Source organism: Salvelinus sp. IW2-2015, linkage group LG8 (assembly GCF_002910315.2).
Source record: "Salvelinus sp. IW2-2015 linkage group LG8, ASM291031v2, whole genome shotgun sequence".
NCBI classification, from domain to species: Eukaryota; Metazoa; Chordata; class Actinopteri; order Salmoniformes; family Salmonidae; genus Salvelinus; species Salvelinus sp. IW2-2015.
This window is the reverse complement of record NC_036848.1, coordinates 51,117,941-51,138,189: the sequence shown is the minus strand read 5'-3', so window position 1 is coordinate 51,138,189 and position 20,249 is coordinate 51,117,941. Positions and strand designations below refer to the sequence as shown.

General features: G+C 42.1%; 1 protein-coding gene across 1 annotated transcript in view; it reads right to left on the bottom strand.

The window, feature by feature from the left end:
• dst (dystonin) overlaps positions 1-20,249 on the bottom strand; it is a 183,203-nt gene that overhangs the window by 90,681 nt on the left and 72,273 nt on the right. The window contains exons 7-21 of the mRNA XM_023993813.2: positions 9,820-9,986; positions 7,940-8,052; positions 7,484-7,590; positions 5,809-5,928; positions 5,270-5,365; positions 5,047-5,174; positions 3,408-3,501; positions 3,074-3,228; positions 2,419-2,872; positions 2,091-2,219; positions 1,853-1,924; positions 1,576-1,737; positions 816-920; positions 449-544; positions 231-356 (exon numbers count right to left, since the gene is read on the bottom strand). Coding sequence (XP_023849581.1) covers positions 231-356; positions 449-544; positions 816-920; positions 1,576-1,737; positions 1,853-1,924; positions 2,091-2,219; positions 2,419-2,872; positions 3,074-3,228; positions 3,408-3,501; positions 5,047-5,174; positions 5,270-5,365; positions 5,809-5,928; positions 7,484-7,590; positions 7,940-8,052; positions 9,820-9,986 — 2,124 coding nt within the window. The remainder of the gene's footprint in view (positions 1-230; positions 357-448; positions 545-815; positions 921-1,575; positions 1,738-1,852; positions 1,925-2,090; positions 2,220-2,418; positions 2,873-3,073; positions 3,229-3,407; positions 3,502-5,046; positions 5,175-5,269; positions 5,366-5,808; positions 5,929-7,483; positions 7,591-7,939; positions 8,053-9,819; positions 9,987-20,249) is intronic.

The window sequence follows — 20,249 nt, the reverse complement described above, 5'->3', positions numbered from 1 at the left end:
GCCAAACCCGGATGACAATGGGCCAATTGTGGGCCGCCCTATGAGGCTCCCAATCACAGCCGGATGTGATATAGCCTGGATTCGAACCAGGGACTGTAGTGACACCTCTTGCACTGAGATGTGCCTTAGACCACTGCGGCACTCGGGAGCCCTAATTTCACTGATTTAACAACATAGTTTGGGAATCTGGCTAATGATTGTGTACCAACCAGTTCTTATTGCCAGCTTACCATGGACTCCTGGATGTGATCTTCCAGCTTGTGTACACTGCTTGTCCGATCACAGCAATACTTTCTTTGGATGTCACCTTGCAGGCTCTTCAGGTAATCCATGGACTCTTTGGCATTATTGAAAAACTGTATGGAAGGGTAGAAAGAAGATCAGATTAGCTTTTTGCAACTAGCATGCCTCCGTCCATTTGTTTGAGGAAAGCAGATAACTAACTCACCTCAAAATAGACTGTGTTGTCTTTGAGGTGCTGCTCCACACAAGAGCATAGCTGTAGAATCCAACTCCACTGGGTCTGCATGGCTGCTTTGTATGCCTGGAGGATTCCACATAGAATCATGTTATAATAAAAAATGCTGTATAATTGTTCTTGTTGGAACAAGTTATTGAAGCAATTTAAATGTACAATATTGTTGAGCACTTATGCAAGTTCTGATACCTGGAAATGAGTAATAATATGTATATTTTAATGGACAAATGACCACATTATCTGAGACGTACAATCTAATGGATTTATCATAAAAGGAGTTTATATGACACGGTTTTGGAGTGGTTATGGGACATCTGTAAACACAGACGGGGCTTACTTCAATAGTTAACCTAGCAGGGTGGTTCTCCTGCAGAAGGTTCTCTGCCCTGTCCTGTACAGACTTGATCACCTCCTCCTTTTCATCCAACTCTCTCATCAGATCCTACAGAGAGAGCGAGAGAGAGAGTGGGGGAGAGAAAGAGAGAGATTGAGAGGGGATATAGATAGAGAGAAAGAGAGAGAGATATCACACTGCATCCATGGCCTCCAAACATGGCCTGAGACCAATCCCCTCCCCTCTTCTAACACAATGACTTGCAGGGGCACGTACACGCATTTCTAAATGCCAGATGGAAATAAAGTAGTTTGAAGAGATGTCAAACTGATTCACTGAATCAAGCTGAATAGAACGTAATATAGACGCTCCCAGTGGTATTTTCTAATGGTATGCTGTAACCCCAAAACAAGCCCCTGTAATTCCTTTCCACCCATGCAAAAACATGAGAAAACACATCACCCTAGGAGATATGATCACCTCAAGGCATCTTTTCACTCACAGGAAATGTGTTAATTCCCTTAGGTCTAGAGAGTCAAACCCAATTCCTTGTGGAAAGGCTATACATGCCAATGGTGGATCCATGCCAGAAATGTATAGCTCTACGGTTTTGCTTGACCGTCAATAACATTCAACTCCTTCTAAAATATCTACCATAATGAATATGAACGGAATTATCCTCAGATGTGCCCGAATAGCCAAATATTCTGGAAACAAAATAAGGAAATAGAAATACAATGGGCTGAACAGTGGAGGGACTCACAGAGTGGTACTGTCTCTTCTTAGAGATGTTGCCGTTGAGATCGCTCCAGTCGAAAGCGACCTCCTCCTCCTCTTTCTCATTGAGCCAGATGAGTTCCATGGTGGCCCGCGAAACAAAGTCATGGAGGCTCTCCAGGTTCTTCTGACGCTCCCGCGAACAGTTCTACAGACGCACAGAACCATGGGAAATAGTCAGGATCTCCATGTGCTATTCAACTAAGCAGTGAAGTGATTATTTTACTACTTAGGACTGCCAATGATTTTAATAGGATACTTACCAGTAACTTCCCATACTGGGTTTCCAATTTTCCCAGTTTCTCAGAATAACTTAGTTTTTGGGTCATCTGAATCTGATATAAAGAGACATACCATATTTTTATTACTTGACATTTAAAAACATTGCACCATTAAGGGGTTAACACACAAAAAAATAAAAATGATGTGATGCACAGAGATATTTTACAGTTTTTCCAAATAAAAACTTGGCAGAATAGGCTGACAATTGCTTGTACATACCTCACTAAGTTTGGCTTCTTTAAGGCTCATTTGAAATTCTTCGATGGCTCTGTGAACCCCTTTGTGGTTCTCTAAATGTGTTTCCACACTTGGCAAATCAGATCCCCAATCTCCGCGATCCAATTGCACCTTCAAAGGAAGACAAAACAATTCAGAAATGGTCTCAAATGTCTAAATCGCAAATATCAAAAGGTACAGAATTATACAAACATTATAGTGAACAGGTCTCTTGTAAAATATAATTTTTATCTCAATGAGGAAACCTGTATAAATAAGGATAAATAAATCAAATCAACAGTCTGACCCCAGAGCTTTGCTAAGTTCTCACCTGCATCTCCTCCACCCAGTTGATCAGGTCCTGCACAAAGTTTATGTTGACCTCATCCTCGGTCATGTTGGGGTCCACTAGCAAGGACTTGCACAGGGGCTTGCGGATCTGCATTTGTTTGAGGTGCTGGAGGTCTCCCGGGGCCATACCCACTCCTCCGCCCCCCATGTAGGCCTGCACCAAGCCGGACTGCATGCCGCCGTGGGTCATGGCGGGACTCAGGGCAGGGGTGAGGCCCGGGGTAAGGATGGAGGTGAAGGTGGAACCGGGGGTTCCCTGGCCTCCAGGGGTGAGGCTGGAGTTGAGGTTGGAGGAGGAGAAGCCTGAGTTGAGACTCTGAGTGATGCCTGAGATCATCATCGTGGTCTGTTGGGTGGTTAGGGTGCGTCCTTGTCTGTACACAGAGGAACACTCTGCCCTCATGCCCAGCAGGTCGTCACGGAGCTTGGATACCCTAGATCATACACACAACACACAATGACATGTTTATTCATATAGTTCATGATTTATCATTTATCAGTTTACATGAGGTTCTTATCATTCTCATAAACACATGTGTAATTCCCTACACTATGTTGCAATCAATATTTCACTACAAATGTTTCCTTTATGTCTATGTGTTGCGTGATATCTAGAAAAAGCAGTAAGTTTGCACCTTTGAACAAGCTGATCGGAGTAGTAGTACTTCCCATCCAGTAGAATCTGGATATCTACCACCTGCTGTCTCAGCAGGTTTTCACATTCCAGAAGGTGCCCAGCGGTCTCTGCCTCATTCTGGAACTGGACCCCAGACTCTAGCCTCTTAGCATCCTGAGAAAAAATGTAAATGTCCAAACTGTTGTTGATGTACTTTTCTATTACAAAGTTCAATAACAATATTGATATAAACAAATAAAGACACAACATTTGCCTCAACAAATAAACATAAGTAAAAGCAGGACCTGGAGTATTCTGAGGTTTTGTGGTAAACATTCCAATGTGGTACTTACAGATTGCAGAGCTGCTCTTGCTAATGCTAGTTTGTCCTCTCCATTGACACAGTCCCGCTGGACCCTGTTGGCAATCTGCTGCAACATTTCAAGCCTAAAAGACAAAAACGTTTTGTCAATTTACATTAATATTGTACAGAAGTAATTTTACCACATAAACAAAAAATATGTGGCAATGCAGTGCCATCAGAGTTCCACTTGAAATTGCATCTGTAGAAAGAAAATCAACAAGAGAAAAAGCTCTGACAGCCCTGACTTCTAATGGTTAACCTCACCTTGATCCATACACAGAGTGGTTATTGAGAAACACTGGAAAGGCTGGGGTGCTGGAGAGCAGTGGCTCCATGGCTGGTCCTGAGAGGTTCTCAGAGGAACCCAGGCTGGTCAGAGTGCTGTTGCTAACTGATGAGACACTGCTGTATCCCATGTTATATGCCATGTTGCTGTGCATGGTAGAAGCATATATAGGACTATACCGAGCCACTCAGAGAACAACACTAGCCAGCTAATTTCTCTTCCATTTAAGACAGGAACTCCAGCACAGACTCAACCCCAACAATATGCGACACACACACAGGTCCACCTGGCACGGAGTGTTTTTGGCTCCCCTTTTTTATAAGCCTGTACGTGTCCTCACAGAAACCTACCCTTAAAGAATATTTTGCCCTAGGCCATAGAAGCTCATGGCATTCTTGCACAATCCATTACAGGTTCAGACAGTAACAGTTGATGGTAACAGGAGTTATCAGGCATTTTGGATTGAAACGTTGTCTTTTTTGTGTGTCTGAATAAATCAACTTGGGAGCATACCAGAGACGCAGACATTCCTTTTTCTATTTAACAGGGGATGTGGCACATACTACTGGGCCTCTATTAGTCTGCATAGCCAATGATTATCTACATAATATCACACAACATTACCAGATATCAACAAGCCAGGTGATTTCCAACATTTGGTATTTGGTATTTTATTAGGATCCCCATTATCTGTTGCAAAAACATAAATAGTCCCTGCAGTCCAAGAATGATAGATGCAAGATGACATGATAAGAGGACAATATTTGCCTGTGACTGTGTCAGACTGTAAGCTTATAAACAAACTGATGTTGACAAAAAATAAGGTGCACACCCACCATCAGCACTTAAAAGTACCTAAAAACAAAAACATCACTGAATAGCTTGAGCCGATAAACTAGGCATGGACTCACACCACAATTAATGCCTACAAACCTGACAAGAGATATGACAGTATTTTAGAAAAACAGAGATACGAGAAAGATGCGTGATTTTACAACACCTCAGTTTGAAGAACTCAGCAGTTAACCAAACCACAAAATGTAAACGTGTAAAGACTATGTAATTTAGTGAACCTCGGAAGAATCCAATTACTGCACATCCTTAAACAGAAGTATGACACTAAAGTCTAATAATAAAAAGGGTGACTTGAATCACGAGCACTCACCATTGACAGTGAAACCAATCATGAATTACCGTTTTGCATAGTCATTGCAATTAGGCAATCGGATCAAATCTTTAATCTTAGCTCTGACTTATTGCTGTCATGTAAGTACGGGATCAGTATTATAAATCACAGTAGTGTGTGTTACTCCTGCAGTATGAGAAGGTTGATCCTTCATACCTATCCACCTCAGGCCTCAGGCTCTTCTCTCTCTCCAGCATGGCCACGATCAGCTTGCCCCATTCCTTCTCCACATCGTTGGGGTGATATCCCTGAGGAAGCTGGATACGACCAAACTCCATCCACACCTGTCCCCCAACACACGCACAGCAACATCTTAGTGAAGTTCATTGTAGACTGCTGGTTAAGAAAGAACAACCGAGTGTACGACGCGGTAGCATACCTCAAGCATTTTGTAAAGATGCTTGATTTTGCTCTTCTCTGTTTCTTTCAGCGGGATTTCATTCTCTTTAAACTGCAAGTACTGTGTATAAAGTGCCTGTAAAAAAAAGAAAAAAAAAGAAAAGAAAACGTTTTTCAATGTTAACATAGAAAAATATCAAAGAAATATAGAATCAATACATTTTGAACAAGCTATTACAAATTCTTCTAATCTCAGTGTGTATACTCACACTCGTCTGCTTTGAAATGGCTGGTACAGACAGAGCTCCTGTAGTCTTAGCAGCTGTGGACTATTTGAAGTAAACGGAGAAACTCTCTGATACCCGTCAATATCGCTTTAATATTTCATGAGAGACGCTACTTATGGGCCATTTGAAGCCTCAGAGAGCTTGGGTTCTTAGCCTCGGGCTTTCAGGGCCAAGCACTATAAACTGATATCCAACTGACTGAAAACCAACCAGACAAGCACTTCACACATTGGATGCTATTTGGAGGTTCAAGTTGCATTTGATCTGTAATCAAATTGTATTTTTGCCTTACCTTGAGTTCCACTGGGTTGTTAGGGAACGCTCTGTCTGACATCACTGCCACATTGTGTTTGAGCCACTGGCTCAGGTAATTCACCATGTTCTGGTACTCTACCCATTTTATATCAACATCCTGTCAAGAAAAAATTTGGATTATTAAACATATCAGTTTTCATACTTACATTGGCTCATACAGGGATGGGTGCATTTTCTAAATGGACCAAGTTCTTGGTGTAGAGCGTATCGTTCTTGGTGTAGAGCGTATCGTGTTGTTCAAGCAATACATATTAGATCTATAGGGCATCTGCAAATATTGGCATTGTACAACGTGCAAAACAACAGGTTGTCATAATTTTGCTTTAAATAGTTGGTGCTATACAAACTAATCTACAACAAGAAGTACAGATGTAGGAACTTAATTTGATCAACCTGTTGCAGGAGAACTTTCCTGCAACGTGTAGTGTATTTGAGGTTTAAAAATGCTTCTGAAATTTGTAATTTCCACTTTGAAATTTCATACTTGATTTTGATTTTTTTTTTTGAAAAAATGTATTAACCCCTACAAAAATGTCCATTAATTATAATCCACATAATAATTCACATTTACTGTGGCTGCAAGATTTTCCTGCTGTAGCAAACTGGCTCAAATTAAGATCCTACATCTGCAGTTAAGGTTCTCTGCTGTGGTTACTAGAGTACACACAGTTTAGCATTCTTCCATAGCCTCTAAACAACATTTACACAATGTTCTGGGAGGAGTTCCAGCATCAAAATACTCCCTTTAAGCATCCAGCTCAAGCTTTCAGATTTATTTGCCTCAACAAAGCCAGATGGAATAAAATGCCTTCTCTTAAACATATGAGTGATGCAATGGAATGCATATTATATAACATCCGTGCCCAATCACAACCGTAAATCAAGAATCACAGTCGAGAACCAAATCAAGAATGTAAAGTCAAGAATGTATGCCAGGCCTCCCGAGTGGCGCAGCGGTCTAAGGCACTGCATAGCGGTGCTAGAGGCGTCACTATAGATCCGGGCTGTGTCACAGCCGGCCGCGACTGGGAGACCCATGAGACGGCGCACAATTGGACAAGCGTTGTCCGGGTTAGGGGAGGGTTTGGCCGGCTGGGATGTCCCTGTCCCATCGGCCTCTAGCGACTCCTTGTGGCGGCCGGGCACATGCACACTGACTTCGGTCACCAGCTGTACGGTGTTTCCTCCGACTCATTGGTGCGGCTGGCTTCCGGGTTAATGCGAGCAGCGTGTCAAGAAGCAGCGATGGGACAAGACTGTAACTACCAATTGGATATCACAAAATTGGGGAGAAAAGGGGGTAAAAAAGGTACCCAAAAATACAAATATATAAATAAATGAATGTATGTCAAAGTTATGACAAAAGATTATAACTGGTGTGAATTCAAAGGATGTAAGTGTGAAATATACTGTACATCCAGTGGTGAAGTCCCATGGTGATAATCAAATTCAAGAGGACAGCATAGAGACTGCAGTCAATGGTTACAAAGATAGAAGTCAACCCATGTTGACAATAGGACATTGTTGCTTTGTATTGAGATGTTGATTTTGCATTCATCATACAGTATTTGAAATATAAAATGCTCTTCTCAACTCTACTCACATAGGACATTTAAGTGCACTGTACAATAATCTGTTCATCATGTACTTACATTTGCATTGATACCGTCAACACCATCAGGTACTTTAGGGAAGACATCATACAGAGTGGAGACGTATGTGATGACTGACTTCTCATCAGGAGTCTGCACATCCACGTCTGGTGAGAAAAGGTGAAATAAGACCCAATACACAATGTGATCGTTGTAAGGTACATGATTTAAGGGAGTGTTTATAATCATAATTAATACAATGTTTGATTTAAATCTCATGTATCCCATACACGTGTTGTGTCTTTTTCATTTAGTAAAGCATCGTCCATATAATGAAACAAATAACAGTCAGTAAATTAAGCTGTGCTTAGAAGACATCTCCCTCTGGTAATAATGCAATGCATTTCTTCCAGCTGATTTACAGTAGGAGAGATGTGTCAATGGCTTGGAGGATGTTTACCTGATGTGTCAAAAAAAACATTAGAGAAAAGCATGTGGATAAACAGAATAACTCACCCTCAGGGTCCAGTAGTCTGGCCACCCCAAGCCGTTCAGCCAACCCAAAGGCCTGTTCTAAGTTTGACCGGCTAGTCTGGGCCGACACTCTGGCCATATCCACTAGGTCAGGCCTGCAATGGAAGAGGAAATACCAGTGGAAGCTCATTAAGATTGACTGCTTTCTGTTTATTGAAATGTTAATATGAGGAGACAGGGTACAAATGTATTATTTTGGCAAATAATCATTTAGGGTGGTTTGCATTGTTATGTTTTAGGTTATTTCAGCGGTTTCAGCACACACTATACTTCTTGAATAGTTTTGTTTAATTAGCCAGCAACAAACATTTTTGTTTGGAGGAAAGTTTTAGTGTGATGACGAGCAAATGTAATATAAGCCTGTAACATAATGTAATATAAGACTGTAATATAATGCAATACAAGCCTGTAACATAATGTAATATAAGCCTGTAACATAATGTAATATAAGCCTGCAAAATAATGTAATATAAGCATGTAACATAATGCAATATAATCCTTTAACATAATGTAATATACAGTAAGCCTGTAACATAATGTAATATAAGCCTGTAACATCATGTAATGTAAGCCTGTAACATCATGTAATATAAGCCGGTAACATAATGTAATATAAGCCTGTAACATCATGTAATATAAACCTGTAACATAATGTAATGTAAGCCTGTAACATAATGTAATGTAAGCCTGTAACATAATGTAATATAAGCCTGTAACGGAATGTAATATAAGTGAAATAAATCTGTTTTTGCTCAAGAGACAAGGACAGTCGAGCCAGCCCAACATAGGTCATTGGTTAAGTAAAACAGTTCCACATGACCCACACATACATCAATAACTTGTGTCCATTGAACTTAAGAATGATTGGACAGCAAAAAATGATGTGACATTGACCATAACAAACAAAAGGGAGAGAAAAAGGAGAAATACGTCTTCATCTACTAGTCAACCTAGTTAATCTCATTTTAGGTCAGTCCAACAAGGTAGAGCAGTATTTCTCATCCCTGGTCTTCCAGTACCCCAACAGTACACCTGACCCTGGACAAGCACACCTGATTTAACTTGTCAACTAATCATCAAGCTATCAATGAGTTGAATGAGGTGTGTTTGTACAGGGCTACAACAAAAATGTGTTCTGTTGTGGGTACTGGAGGACCAGGGTTGGCAAACACTGACGTAGAGTGTACTGGGTCATACTGAAATCTGATCATGTCTAACTGAAAAGCCAACAGCCCCCTAATGACTAGTCAAAACCACTAAGTGCTGCCTCATTGGAATGATGAGGTCCAAGATTCAAAATGTGGTGGTGAACCGCAGACATGATTCAGCAAGACACAGCAAGTCAACAGAGGAGGAAAATAGTTATGTTATGTATCTTGTTTTTGTTATACACTGGGAATATACTCCTAAAGTGATATTACAGTTAAACCCTAATGAAAGACAAAATTGTTTTTAATATCAATTAAAAAAGCATTGTAGAGCATTCAAGAAGGTCACTGTGCTGGAATTTCTTTTTCAAATAAAATATAGGGATTGGTGATACAGGGGTCTCTATTTCAGATACAGGTTCTGTACCTCAAGTGTTACCTGTATTTGTGAATAATGGCGTTACCTGTATTTGTGAATGATGGTGTTACCTGTATTTGTGAATGATGATGTTACCTGTATTTGTGAATGATGGCGTTACCTGTATTTGTGAATGATGGTGTTACCTGTATTTGTGAATGATGGCGTTACCTGTATTTGTGAATGATGGTGTTACCTGTATTTGTGAATGATGGTGTTACCTGTATTTGTGAATGATGGTGTTACCTGTATTTGTGAATGATGGTGTTACCTGTATCTGTGAATGATGGTGTTACCTGTATTTGTGAATGATGGCGTTGAAAAGCCTCCCGTCCCTCCAGGAGGAGGAGAAGTTGTCACAGCGTACGCCCACGTAGCCCTCGGTCATCTGCTGGGACCACATCAGCAGACGCTCCTTGGCTGTCATGTCCTCCGACTCCCCGCAAACATGGATCTCCGAGATCTGGAGAGGAACAACATAAACAAGTTATTACAGCTGTTAGTGTCATTACACCTACATCACAGATGTAGGATCTTCATTTGAGCCAGTTTGTTACAGCAGGAAAATAATCCAGCAGCAACAGGAAATGTGAACTATTATGTGGATTATAATTAATGGAAGGATTTTGTAGGGGTTGGTCGATTTTTCGTAACTGAAAATCAAATCTCAAATTTATAAGTGGAAATTACAAACTTCAGAAGCCTTTGTTAAACCTCAAATACACTACACGTTTTACATTTCCTGCATTGAAGGAATGTTCTCCTGCAACAGGGTGATCAAATGAAGATCCTACATCTGTACCATCAAACACCTAAATTACCATCAAACATATGGGTGAAACAGACCAAATAATACTTCAGGGACATTTTTCAGATGTCAGGAACAGCATTTCTAGAGTCACACGTAGAATAACTAATAACAACATTAATTTCCTAACACACATGATCATGTGCTGAATGAATAAAAACACATGATAATTGTCTGCACCAAATTCAAGACAGACACCTCCATATTTCCTTATTTGGTTGTAAAATGTAAAATTGGCAGTGTCGACATGCAGCTGGCTAATAAATAAGCCATTCGTTGGCACATGTTAAAGAGTGTGATGACCTCCAACCAAACACATTCCCCTGTTGCTTCAACTCAGTTGACATGAGGTAGCAATTCCATGTATCTGGAGCTGGAAGAACAACATGATCACCTCTGACCTTGACAACAGGAAGCGACCTTTGAACCACTCCTGCTGTGTTGTCATGTTTCATGTTTTGCTAGACAATGTTGACCTAGTTACACTTTCACAATCTGGTGGATGAGCTAGAAAAGACGGACATTGAAACTAAGGTTGAGAGAAATGATGATGAGTCCTTTAAACAGGTCAACATTCACAAGGCGGTTTACCAGGACGTGTACTCAGAGCATGCGCTGACCAACTGGCAAGTGTCTTCACTGATATTTTCAACCTATCCCTGACCGGGTCGGTAATACCTACATGTTTCAAGCAGACCAACATAGTCCCTGTGTCCAAGAACGCAAAGGTAACCTGCCTAAATGACCACAGACCCGTAGCACTCATATTTGTAGCCATGTAGAGCTTTGAAAGGTTGGTCATGGCTCACATCAACACCATCAACACCATCATCACGGAAACCCTAGACCCACGCAAATTTACATACCGCCCAAACAGATCCACAGAGGACGCAATCTCTATTGCACTCCACACGGCTCTTTCCCACCTGGACAAAACACCAACGTGAGAATGCTGTTCATTAACTACAGCTCAGCTTTCAACACCATAGCTAAGCTACGGACCCTGGGACTGAACATCTCCCTCTGCATCTGGACCCTGGACTTCCTGACGGGCCGCCCCCAGGTGGTAAGGGTAGGCGACAACACACGCTGATCCTCAACACGGGGGCCCCTCAGGGGTGCGTGCTTAGTTCCCTCCTGTACTCCCTGTTCACCCACAAATGCGTGGCCAAGCACGACTCCAACACCATCATTAAGTTTGCCGATGACACAAGGGTGGTAGGCCTGATCACTGACAACGATGAGACAGTCTATAGGGAAGAGGTCAGACACCTGGCAGTGTGGTGCCAGGACAACAACCAGCATCCGACCACAAGGCGCTACAGAGGGTAGTGTGTACGACTCAGTACATCACTGGGGCAAAGCTTCCTGGCATCCAGGACCTCTATACCAGGCGGTGTCAGAGGAAGGCCCTAACAATTGTCAAAGACTCCAGCCACCCTAGTCAAAGACTCCAGCCACCCTAGTCAAAGACTCCAGCCACCCTAGTCAAAGACTCCAGCCACCTTAGTCAAAGACTACAGCCACCCTAGTCAAAGACTCCAGCCACCCTAGTCAAAGACTCCAGCCACCCTAGTCAAAGACTCCAGCCACCCTAGTCAAAGACTGTTCTGAGTGCTACCGCACGGCAAGTGGTAGCGGAGCGCCAAGCATAGGTCCCAAAGGCTCCTTAACAGCTTCTAAACCCAAGCCATAAGATTTCTGAACAGTTAATCAAATGGCTACCAGGACTATTTACACTGCTGCTACTCACTGTTTATCATCTATGCATAGTAACTTTACCCCTACCTACAAGTGCATATTACCTCAAATACCTTGACTAACCTGTACCACATTGACTCGGTACTGGTACCCCCTGTATATAACCTCGTTATTGTTATTTTATTGTGTTACTTTTTTTTTTAACTTCCTGACTGATGTCTTGAGATGTTACTTTTTTTCACTTGAGTTTATTTAGTAAATATTTTCTTAACTGTTATTTTTCTTAAAATTGCATTGTTGGTTAAGGGCTTGTAAGTAAGCATTTCACGGTAAGGTCCACACCTATTGTATAAATCAAATAAAATGTGATAATGTGAGATATCGTAGCCGTCTTGTTCAGTAGATTTGGGGGCATGCTAAAAGGATAATATTCACTGCATTTGGAAAGTATTCAGAGCACTTGACTCTTTCCACATTTTGTTACAATATATTTTTATTCTAATTCAATTGTTAGTCCCACGCATCAATGTACACACAATACCCCATAATGATGAAGCAAAAACAGTTTTATATTTTTATTTTCAAAAGTATTAAAAAAAAAAAAAAAAAATTATATCACATTTATATATGTATTCAAACCCCTTTACTCAGTACCTTGTTAAAGCACCTTTGGCAGTGATTACAGCTTTGGGTCTTCTTGGGTATGATGGCACGAGCTTGGCCTACCTGTATTTGGGGAGTTTCTCCTATTCTTCTTCGCAGATCCTCTCAAGCTCTGTCAAGTTGGATGGGGAGCGTCAATGCACAGCTATTTTCAGGTCTCTCCAGAGATGTTCGATCGTGTTCAAGTCCGGGCCCTGGCTGGGCCACTCAAGGACATTCAGCGATTTGTCCCGAAGCCACTCAGTCTTGGCTGTGTGCTTAGGGTCATTGTCTTGTTGGAAGGTGAACCTTCGCCCCAGTCTGAGGTCCTGAGCGCTCTGGAGCAGGCTTTCATCAAGGATCTCTCTGTGCTTCGTTCATCTTTCCCTCGAGCCTGACAAGTCACCCAGTCCCTGCCGCTGAAAAATGGTGCCAGGTTTCCTCCAGATGTGAGGCTTGGCATTCAGGCCAAAGGGTTCAATCTTGGTTTCATCAGACCAGAGAATCTTGTTTCTCATGGTCTGAGAGTCTTTAGGTACCTGTTGGCAAACTCTAAGTGGGCTGTCATGTGCCTTTTACTGAGGAGTGGCTTCCGTCTGGCCACTCTACCATAAAGGCCTTATTGGTGGAGTGATGCAGAGATGGTCCTTCTGGAAGGTTCTCCCATCTCCACAGAGGAACTATGGAGCTCTGTCAGAGTGACCATCGGGTTCTTGGTCACCTCCCTGACCAAGGCCCTTCTCCCCCGATTAGTCAGTTTGGCCGGACAGCCAGCTCTAGGAAGAGTCTTGGTGGTTTCAAACGTGTTCCATTTAATGGAGGACACTGTGTTCTTGGAGACCTTCAATGCTACAGAAATGTTTTGGTTCCTTTCCCCAGATCTGTGCCACGACACAATCCTGACTTGGATCTCTACGGACAATTCCTTCGACCTTGTGGCTTGGTTTTTGCTCTGACATGCACTGTCAACTGTGGGACCTTCTATAGACAGGTGTGTGCCTTTCCAAATCATGTCCAATCAATTGAATTTACCCCAGGTGGACTCCAAACAAGTTGTAGAAACATCTCAAGGATGATCAATGGAAACAGGATGCACCTGAGCTCAATTTCGAGTCTCATAGCAAAGGGTCTGAATACTTATGTAAATAAGGTATTTCTGTTTATATATTTTTAATACATTTATTTTCGCTTTGTCATTATGGGGAATTGACTTGCCTAGTTAAATAAAATAATGTTAAAAAAATTGTGCGTAGTTTGATGAGGACAAATTTGTAAATTGCTCAAAGGACCAACATGAACACAAGGTTGTTAGACTTTCGTATACTTAGAATTACGTCATGGAAAATAGTGGTCTCGCCGCAATAAGATGCTTCCTTTGGGATTTACATGTACATTTTAGTCATTCAGCAGACACTCTTATCCAGAGAGACTTACAGTTAGTGTATTCATCTTAAGATAGCTAGGTGAGACATATACATTTCACAAACGTAGCATTTTCCCTCAGAGTAGTTATCAGCAGTCAGTGCTAGTGGTAAAATACTTTTCTTCTTCTTTTTTTGTGTGGGAGGGGTGGGGGTGCACCGTGTAATATTTTCCTTTAGAATCTGAAAACTGGGAAATTGAGTAGCAAACGATAGACATTGATATAAGCTGTGTCTGAGAAGTAAGGAGTGGGCGAGTTGCATGGACCTCAGTAATCATAACATCAACATTTCAAGGAGAATCAAAGAACAAATAACCTTTCCAAATGCCAGCTGTTTATCACTGAAGTATACTACATAGCTAAAACCCAATAATTTGACAGCAAACACATTGTATACATAAATAAAAGATGCATGATTTTTCCATAAAACCAGGATCAAACCAGTTTAGAACCTGGTTTGTCATAAGTGGTAGAACCCTAGTAGCCAAACTCGAGCTGAGGTGAGGCTCACCAGAAACACTGCTGAGTGAAATATCTTGTGAAGAGAAACAAGTTAGTTAACTACATAGAGCTTTGTAATTATCTCTGTGTTCATGTGTCGTGGCTTTGTAGGATGTACAGTGTATATTACAGCTCTACATCACAGCATGTGATGATGCCAGTTATGCGGTTATTTGACTCAAAGGGATTCTTACACGATGTCATAGTGTAAATATAGTTGTCTTCTGGATGGTTTTAGAGAGCAAATGGTGGTTAGCAGTCTGCCAGTACAGTACAGGGAAAGATAGTGGCGTTAAGCCAAATCACACATCAACTCAAACACTGTCTCCATGCAACACCACTGCAATGGAACAACACTTCACAGAATAATGAAAACATACGAAAGCATCTGTACAGATGTAGGACCTTAATTTGAGCCAGGTTGCTACAGCAGGAAAATAATCCTGCAGCTGCAGGAAATGCGAATTATTATCTGGATTATCATTAATTGACATTTTTGTAGGGGCTTATACATTTTTCGTTAGGGCAAATCAAGTCTGAAATTTCAAAGTGGAAATGACAAAACTTCAGAAACCTCCAATACACTACAAGTTTGCATTTCCTGCTGAGCAGGAATCAGAGAGGTGAGGGGGGCTGACATAATCGATATCCACTGCGCCCTGGGAACAGTGGGTTCACTGCCTTGCTCAGCAGAAAGACAGATTTTTACCTTGTCAGCTCAGGATTTGATCCAGCAACCTTTCAATTACTGGCCCAACGCTCTAACCACTAGGCTACCTACCCCTGAAAGGAGGGAAATATGAGAAATGATTCACACTGACAAGTAGCATCAGTGATGAAAGGAAAACATATTACGTTTTTTTAAACTGTATTGTTTACATGTTGATTGCATTTTAATGTCAGCCTACAAGGGAGATAGGCCATATGGAGATGTTCATATTGAAACATCTCTTATTGTTTGATAAGATTAGTACAGATTTCTCAGGGGACCCGGACCCAATTTTGGGAACCACAGTGCTAACCTCTCTCTCTGCTTGCATCCTCTCTCTCTCTGTCTCCTCTGCTTCCTCCTCCCTCAGCCTCACCACTGAGCACCACATGCCCAATTCACTGTCTGTCTCAGTAGCCTACTCTCTTTTTTATGTAGCATATTTTTTGCTGCCACTCCGTTTAACGTTAGCTTCTTCCTTCAGCCTTCTAACTGGCTAAGAAATACAAGCTAGAGCCCTTCAACGTTAGAAGTCTCTGCTAGCCACCTGACTGACATATCTACAGTATGAGCGACATTTTCCAGTTGTGCACTCATCCTCCACAAATCATTTTTTATTTATTTGGGGGATGTCTGTAGACACGGCAGGAGTCACGGGACGGTTTTAAAACTGCCTTTTGTCCGGCATGTCGCAAACACACTATCAGCAGCGTCTCAAGTTGCATATTGAGCCGACAGTGAGCTGGGTAGTTGGTAGAATGGTGAATGTGCTGCTAAAAAGGCAAAAAATCAAGGGGATGTAGGCGAACATAACGAACAAACCACTCTTCATGATTCCACTCGTTCACAAAGAGCCAGACGTGATTAGAACTGTCAGATAAAGAATATAAGCGCTCTGAGCTATGATCACCACTGGGAGCGATATTTACAGTTGAAGTTGGGAGTTTACATACACCTCAGCCAAATACATTTAAACTCAGTTTTTCACAATAGAGAGTAGAGAGAATGATTTGTTTCAGCTTTTATTTATTTCATCACATTCCCAGTGGGTCAGTAGTTTACATACACTCAGTTAGTATTTGGTGGCATTGCCTTTAAATTGTTTATCTTGGGTCAAACATTTCGGGTAGCCTTCCACAAGCTTCCCACAATAAGTTGGGTGAATTTTGGCCCAATCCTCCTGACAGAGCTAGTGTAACTGAGTCAGGTTTGTAGGCCTCCTTGCTCACACACACTTTTTCAGTTCTGCCCACAAATGTTCTATGCGATTGAGGTCAGAGCTTTGTGATGGCCACTCCAATAGCTTAACTTTGTTGTTCTTTAGCAATTTTGCCACAACTTTGGAAGTATGCTTGGGGTCATTGTCCATTTGGAAGACCCATTTGCGACCAAGCTTTAACTTCCTGACTGATGTCTTGAGATGTTGCTTCAATATATCCACATAATTTTCCTACCTCATGATGCCATCTATTTTGTGAAGTGCACCAGTCCCTTCTGAAGCAAAGCACCCCCACAACATGATGTTGCCACCCCCGTTCTTCACGGTTGGGATGGTGTTCTTCGGCTTGCAAGCCTCCCACTTTTTCCTCTAAACATAACGATCGTCATTATGGCCAAACAGTTAAATGTTTGTTTCATCAGACCAGAGGATTTTTCTCCATGTGCAGTTGCAAACCGTAGTCTGGCTTTTTTATGGCAGTTTTGGAGCAGTGGCGTCTTCCTTTTCGCACCAAAGTACGTTCATCTCTAGGAGACAGAATGCGTCTCCTTCCTGAGCGGTATGATGGCTGCATGGTCCCATGGTATTTATACTTGTGTACTATTGTTTGTATAGATGAACGTGGTACCTTCAACCATTTGGAAATTAACCAGACTTGTGGAGATCTACAATTTTTTTTCTGAGGGCTTGTCTGATTTCTTATGATTTTCCCATGATGTCAAGCAAAGAGGCACTGAGTTTGAAGGTAGGCCTTGAAATACATCTACAGGTACACCTCCAATTGACTCAAATTATGTCAATTAGCCTATCAGAAGCTTCTAAAGTCATGACATAATTTTCTGGAATATTCCAAGCTGTTTAAAGGCACAGTCAACTTAGTGATGTAAACTTCTGACCCACTGGAATTGTGATACAATTAATTATAAGTGAAATAATCTGTCTGTAAACAATTGTTGGAAAAATGACTTGTGTCATGCACAAAGTAGATGTCCTAACTGACTTGCCAAAACTATAGTTTGTTAACAATAAATGTGTGGAGTGGTTGAAAAATGAGTTTTAATGACTCCAACCTAAGTGTATGTAAACTTCCGACTTCAACTGTACATGCTGACCCGTAACAGACACAAAATATATATTTAAATATTTTTCAAATTTGAAAACATTAATGAGCTCCAGACCTCATAGTTACAGCCATTGTTACAATAGCTGGCTACTGATACACTAGCACATGACATTTTGGTCCACACATATTGGCTGGCTATAAATAGCTTGCACTTGGTTTACCTCTTGCTGGGCGGATGTACACTTGGCAGACACTTGGAGAGACTCCAGATATTCTGGAGAGAGGGACCCTCTTCCAGAGCAGGTGTGGACCCTCCTCCTCTTGTGAACTTGAGTGCTCCATATGATTTCGGGGAGCTCTTCTAGGTTCTCTGATCTGTCATTGTCTCCTCTCAGGGTTTGGAGCATATGCTCCATGGCGCCGAATGTCACTGCCCGCGTCAACTGCTTATGTGACAGCTTCTTTTCCAGCAGGCCGTCCTTAGGAGCGATACTCCTGGAGGTCTTGGTGATGCCATGGAGAATTGCCTCTTGGTCTGTCTGGTGTGCTGAAATTTTTCCCGATTGCGATGCTAACTTATTCCCAAGAGGAACTTTGGGGACCTCCCCAACATACAGCCTTTTGCTGATACTTCCCAGCCTGGGTCTGGGTGTCTCCCCTTCCGGTGCTCCCTCCATCCCAACCTGGCTCTCCCTGATGCCCATGTCTGCTTCATGCTGGAGCTCTACCCTCCTGGGGATATCCTCCTTACTCTGGACGCTCTCTCCCCCTCTGCTCTGGAGGGATTCCTGCCGCTGAAACTCCCCCAATTTCCTCTTCTTCTTCCTCTGAAAGTAGCGCCGGCCGCGGAGCTCTTTGGACTCGGGGCTGAGCGGAGCTTTGGTGTGGTCCACATAACATTCCTCCTTGGGGCCCCTCACACAGCCACACACGTTGCCCATGACTGTCAGACATGCATTCCCTTTCTATAAACTGTGTTTAGTTCCTTCTAACTGTAGTTTTCACGCCGGGATTCCGCTAGTGAACATAACTTGATCTAGAGCTCTGTTATTCCACTGAGAGGCAGCCATAGTTCTCCTCCAAGGGGGCGGAGAGGAGGTGATGGCAGGCAGCCTGGCAACAGACTCAAACACCCCTCCCCTTCACACAGAGATGGGTCTGTCCTTATGCCTGCCTGTCTGCCTGTCGCAGACTCCCAGAAGAACACAGCTGAGATGTCCCAGGCACTTCCTTCCGTCACTCCTCTCTTCCGTCACTCCTCTCTCTGTCACTGCTCTCCTCTCAACTGCTCTGCTCTTAGGAATCCTCTAAGTCTCTGAAACATTTCCTTTGCCCGGCTAATCCAACACAAACACATAAACGCACCACCGGAGAGGCAGAGGCACTGCCACGTCCTAAATGATTCTACCTCACAGCTGACAGACAAACAAACAGCCCTGCTTCCTGTTTCAGGGTGTCCTCCTCATCTGAAGTGTAAACACAGCCCCCTCTGGGTGTGCTTTCACTGCAATTTCCCACTATGGTCGTGACCCCGACTTTGAAAACTACTGCCTTATGCATTACTGCCCCACAGTTGCAAGAAGTGACATGGCTCCTTGCCTCCCACGCATAGTCTACTTTCTGTCCCTAACACTAAAACTGAAACTAAATCATATAAAAAACAAATAGAAATGTTTTTATATAACTTTAAATAAAAACTAGTAAATTCGATTTTGAAAACTAATGGAAACTAAACTGAATTTCGTCAAATGCGGCTGTTTATAACAGGGCTGCCTGTCTGACGAGGGCAGCGAGGGAGAGCAGCAGGACAAGATCAGCTGGCTGTCAGGGGTCTGCTCTGCCGGCTAATGGCCACTGATTACACCATATGGGAAAACTTTGCTCAGCAAGTTGGCCTTCCCTGATAGGCAGTACCAAGCAGAGAGAATCTAGGGGCTTTTAAATAGGGGCTTTTAAAATAACAGGACAGCATGGGTCAACAAAACTGGCAACTAACAAAGCCCTACCACTTTGTCTATTAATCAGACTGTATACAATCACAAAGCCAGAAGTGGGGCTTGAGTCCAATGGTTTAAACAAACACTATTATCCAGCCAGACCATTGCCATCCCAGTTCAACTGAGGGCAAATACAGAATACACTTAGCACAGGAAGTGACTTGTGTACACTATACGACCTATGGAACACACATAATGATTAGATTATATGTAATTGTATATGTGAATTGTGTAGAATGTACTGTCCATGAAAAGCATATAAAGCTTGTGATTTTTGTTTAATATATTCAACACAATTTGGGACAGATAGTTAAATTGGCAAGACCTCAGGAAGAGTGATTATTGAAATAGTAGACATAATTTCTTTGCATAGTACAACTAAAAAGAAGTGTCCCACCAGGCTCTGACACTATTCTGACGGCAGTGACATCTCCCATGAAGGTTCCACAACTAGGTCCTGCAGTTTAAATACTGTATACCTGGCTGGCTACAGTACATTCAAAATACACAGTATACTGCACAAAAGCAAAACTACTTCATAAACCATAACACAAGAGCAGCCTATCTTTACTTTCATGGAAAATCTGCTTTCTATGTTAATGTATATATAAACTGAACAAAATATGAACGCAACAACGCAACAAGTGTTGGTCCCATGTTTCC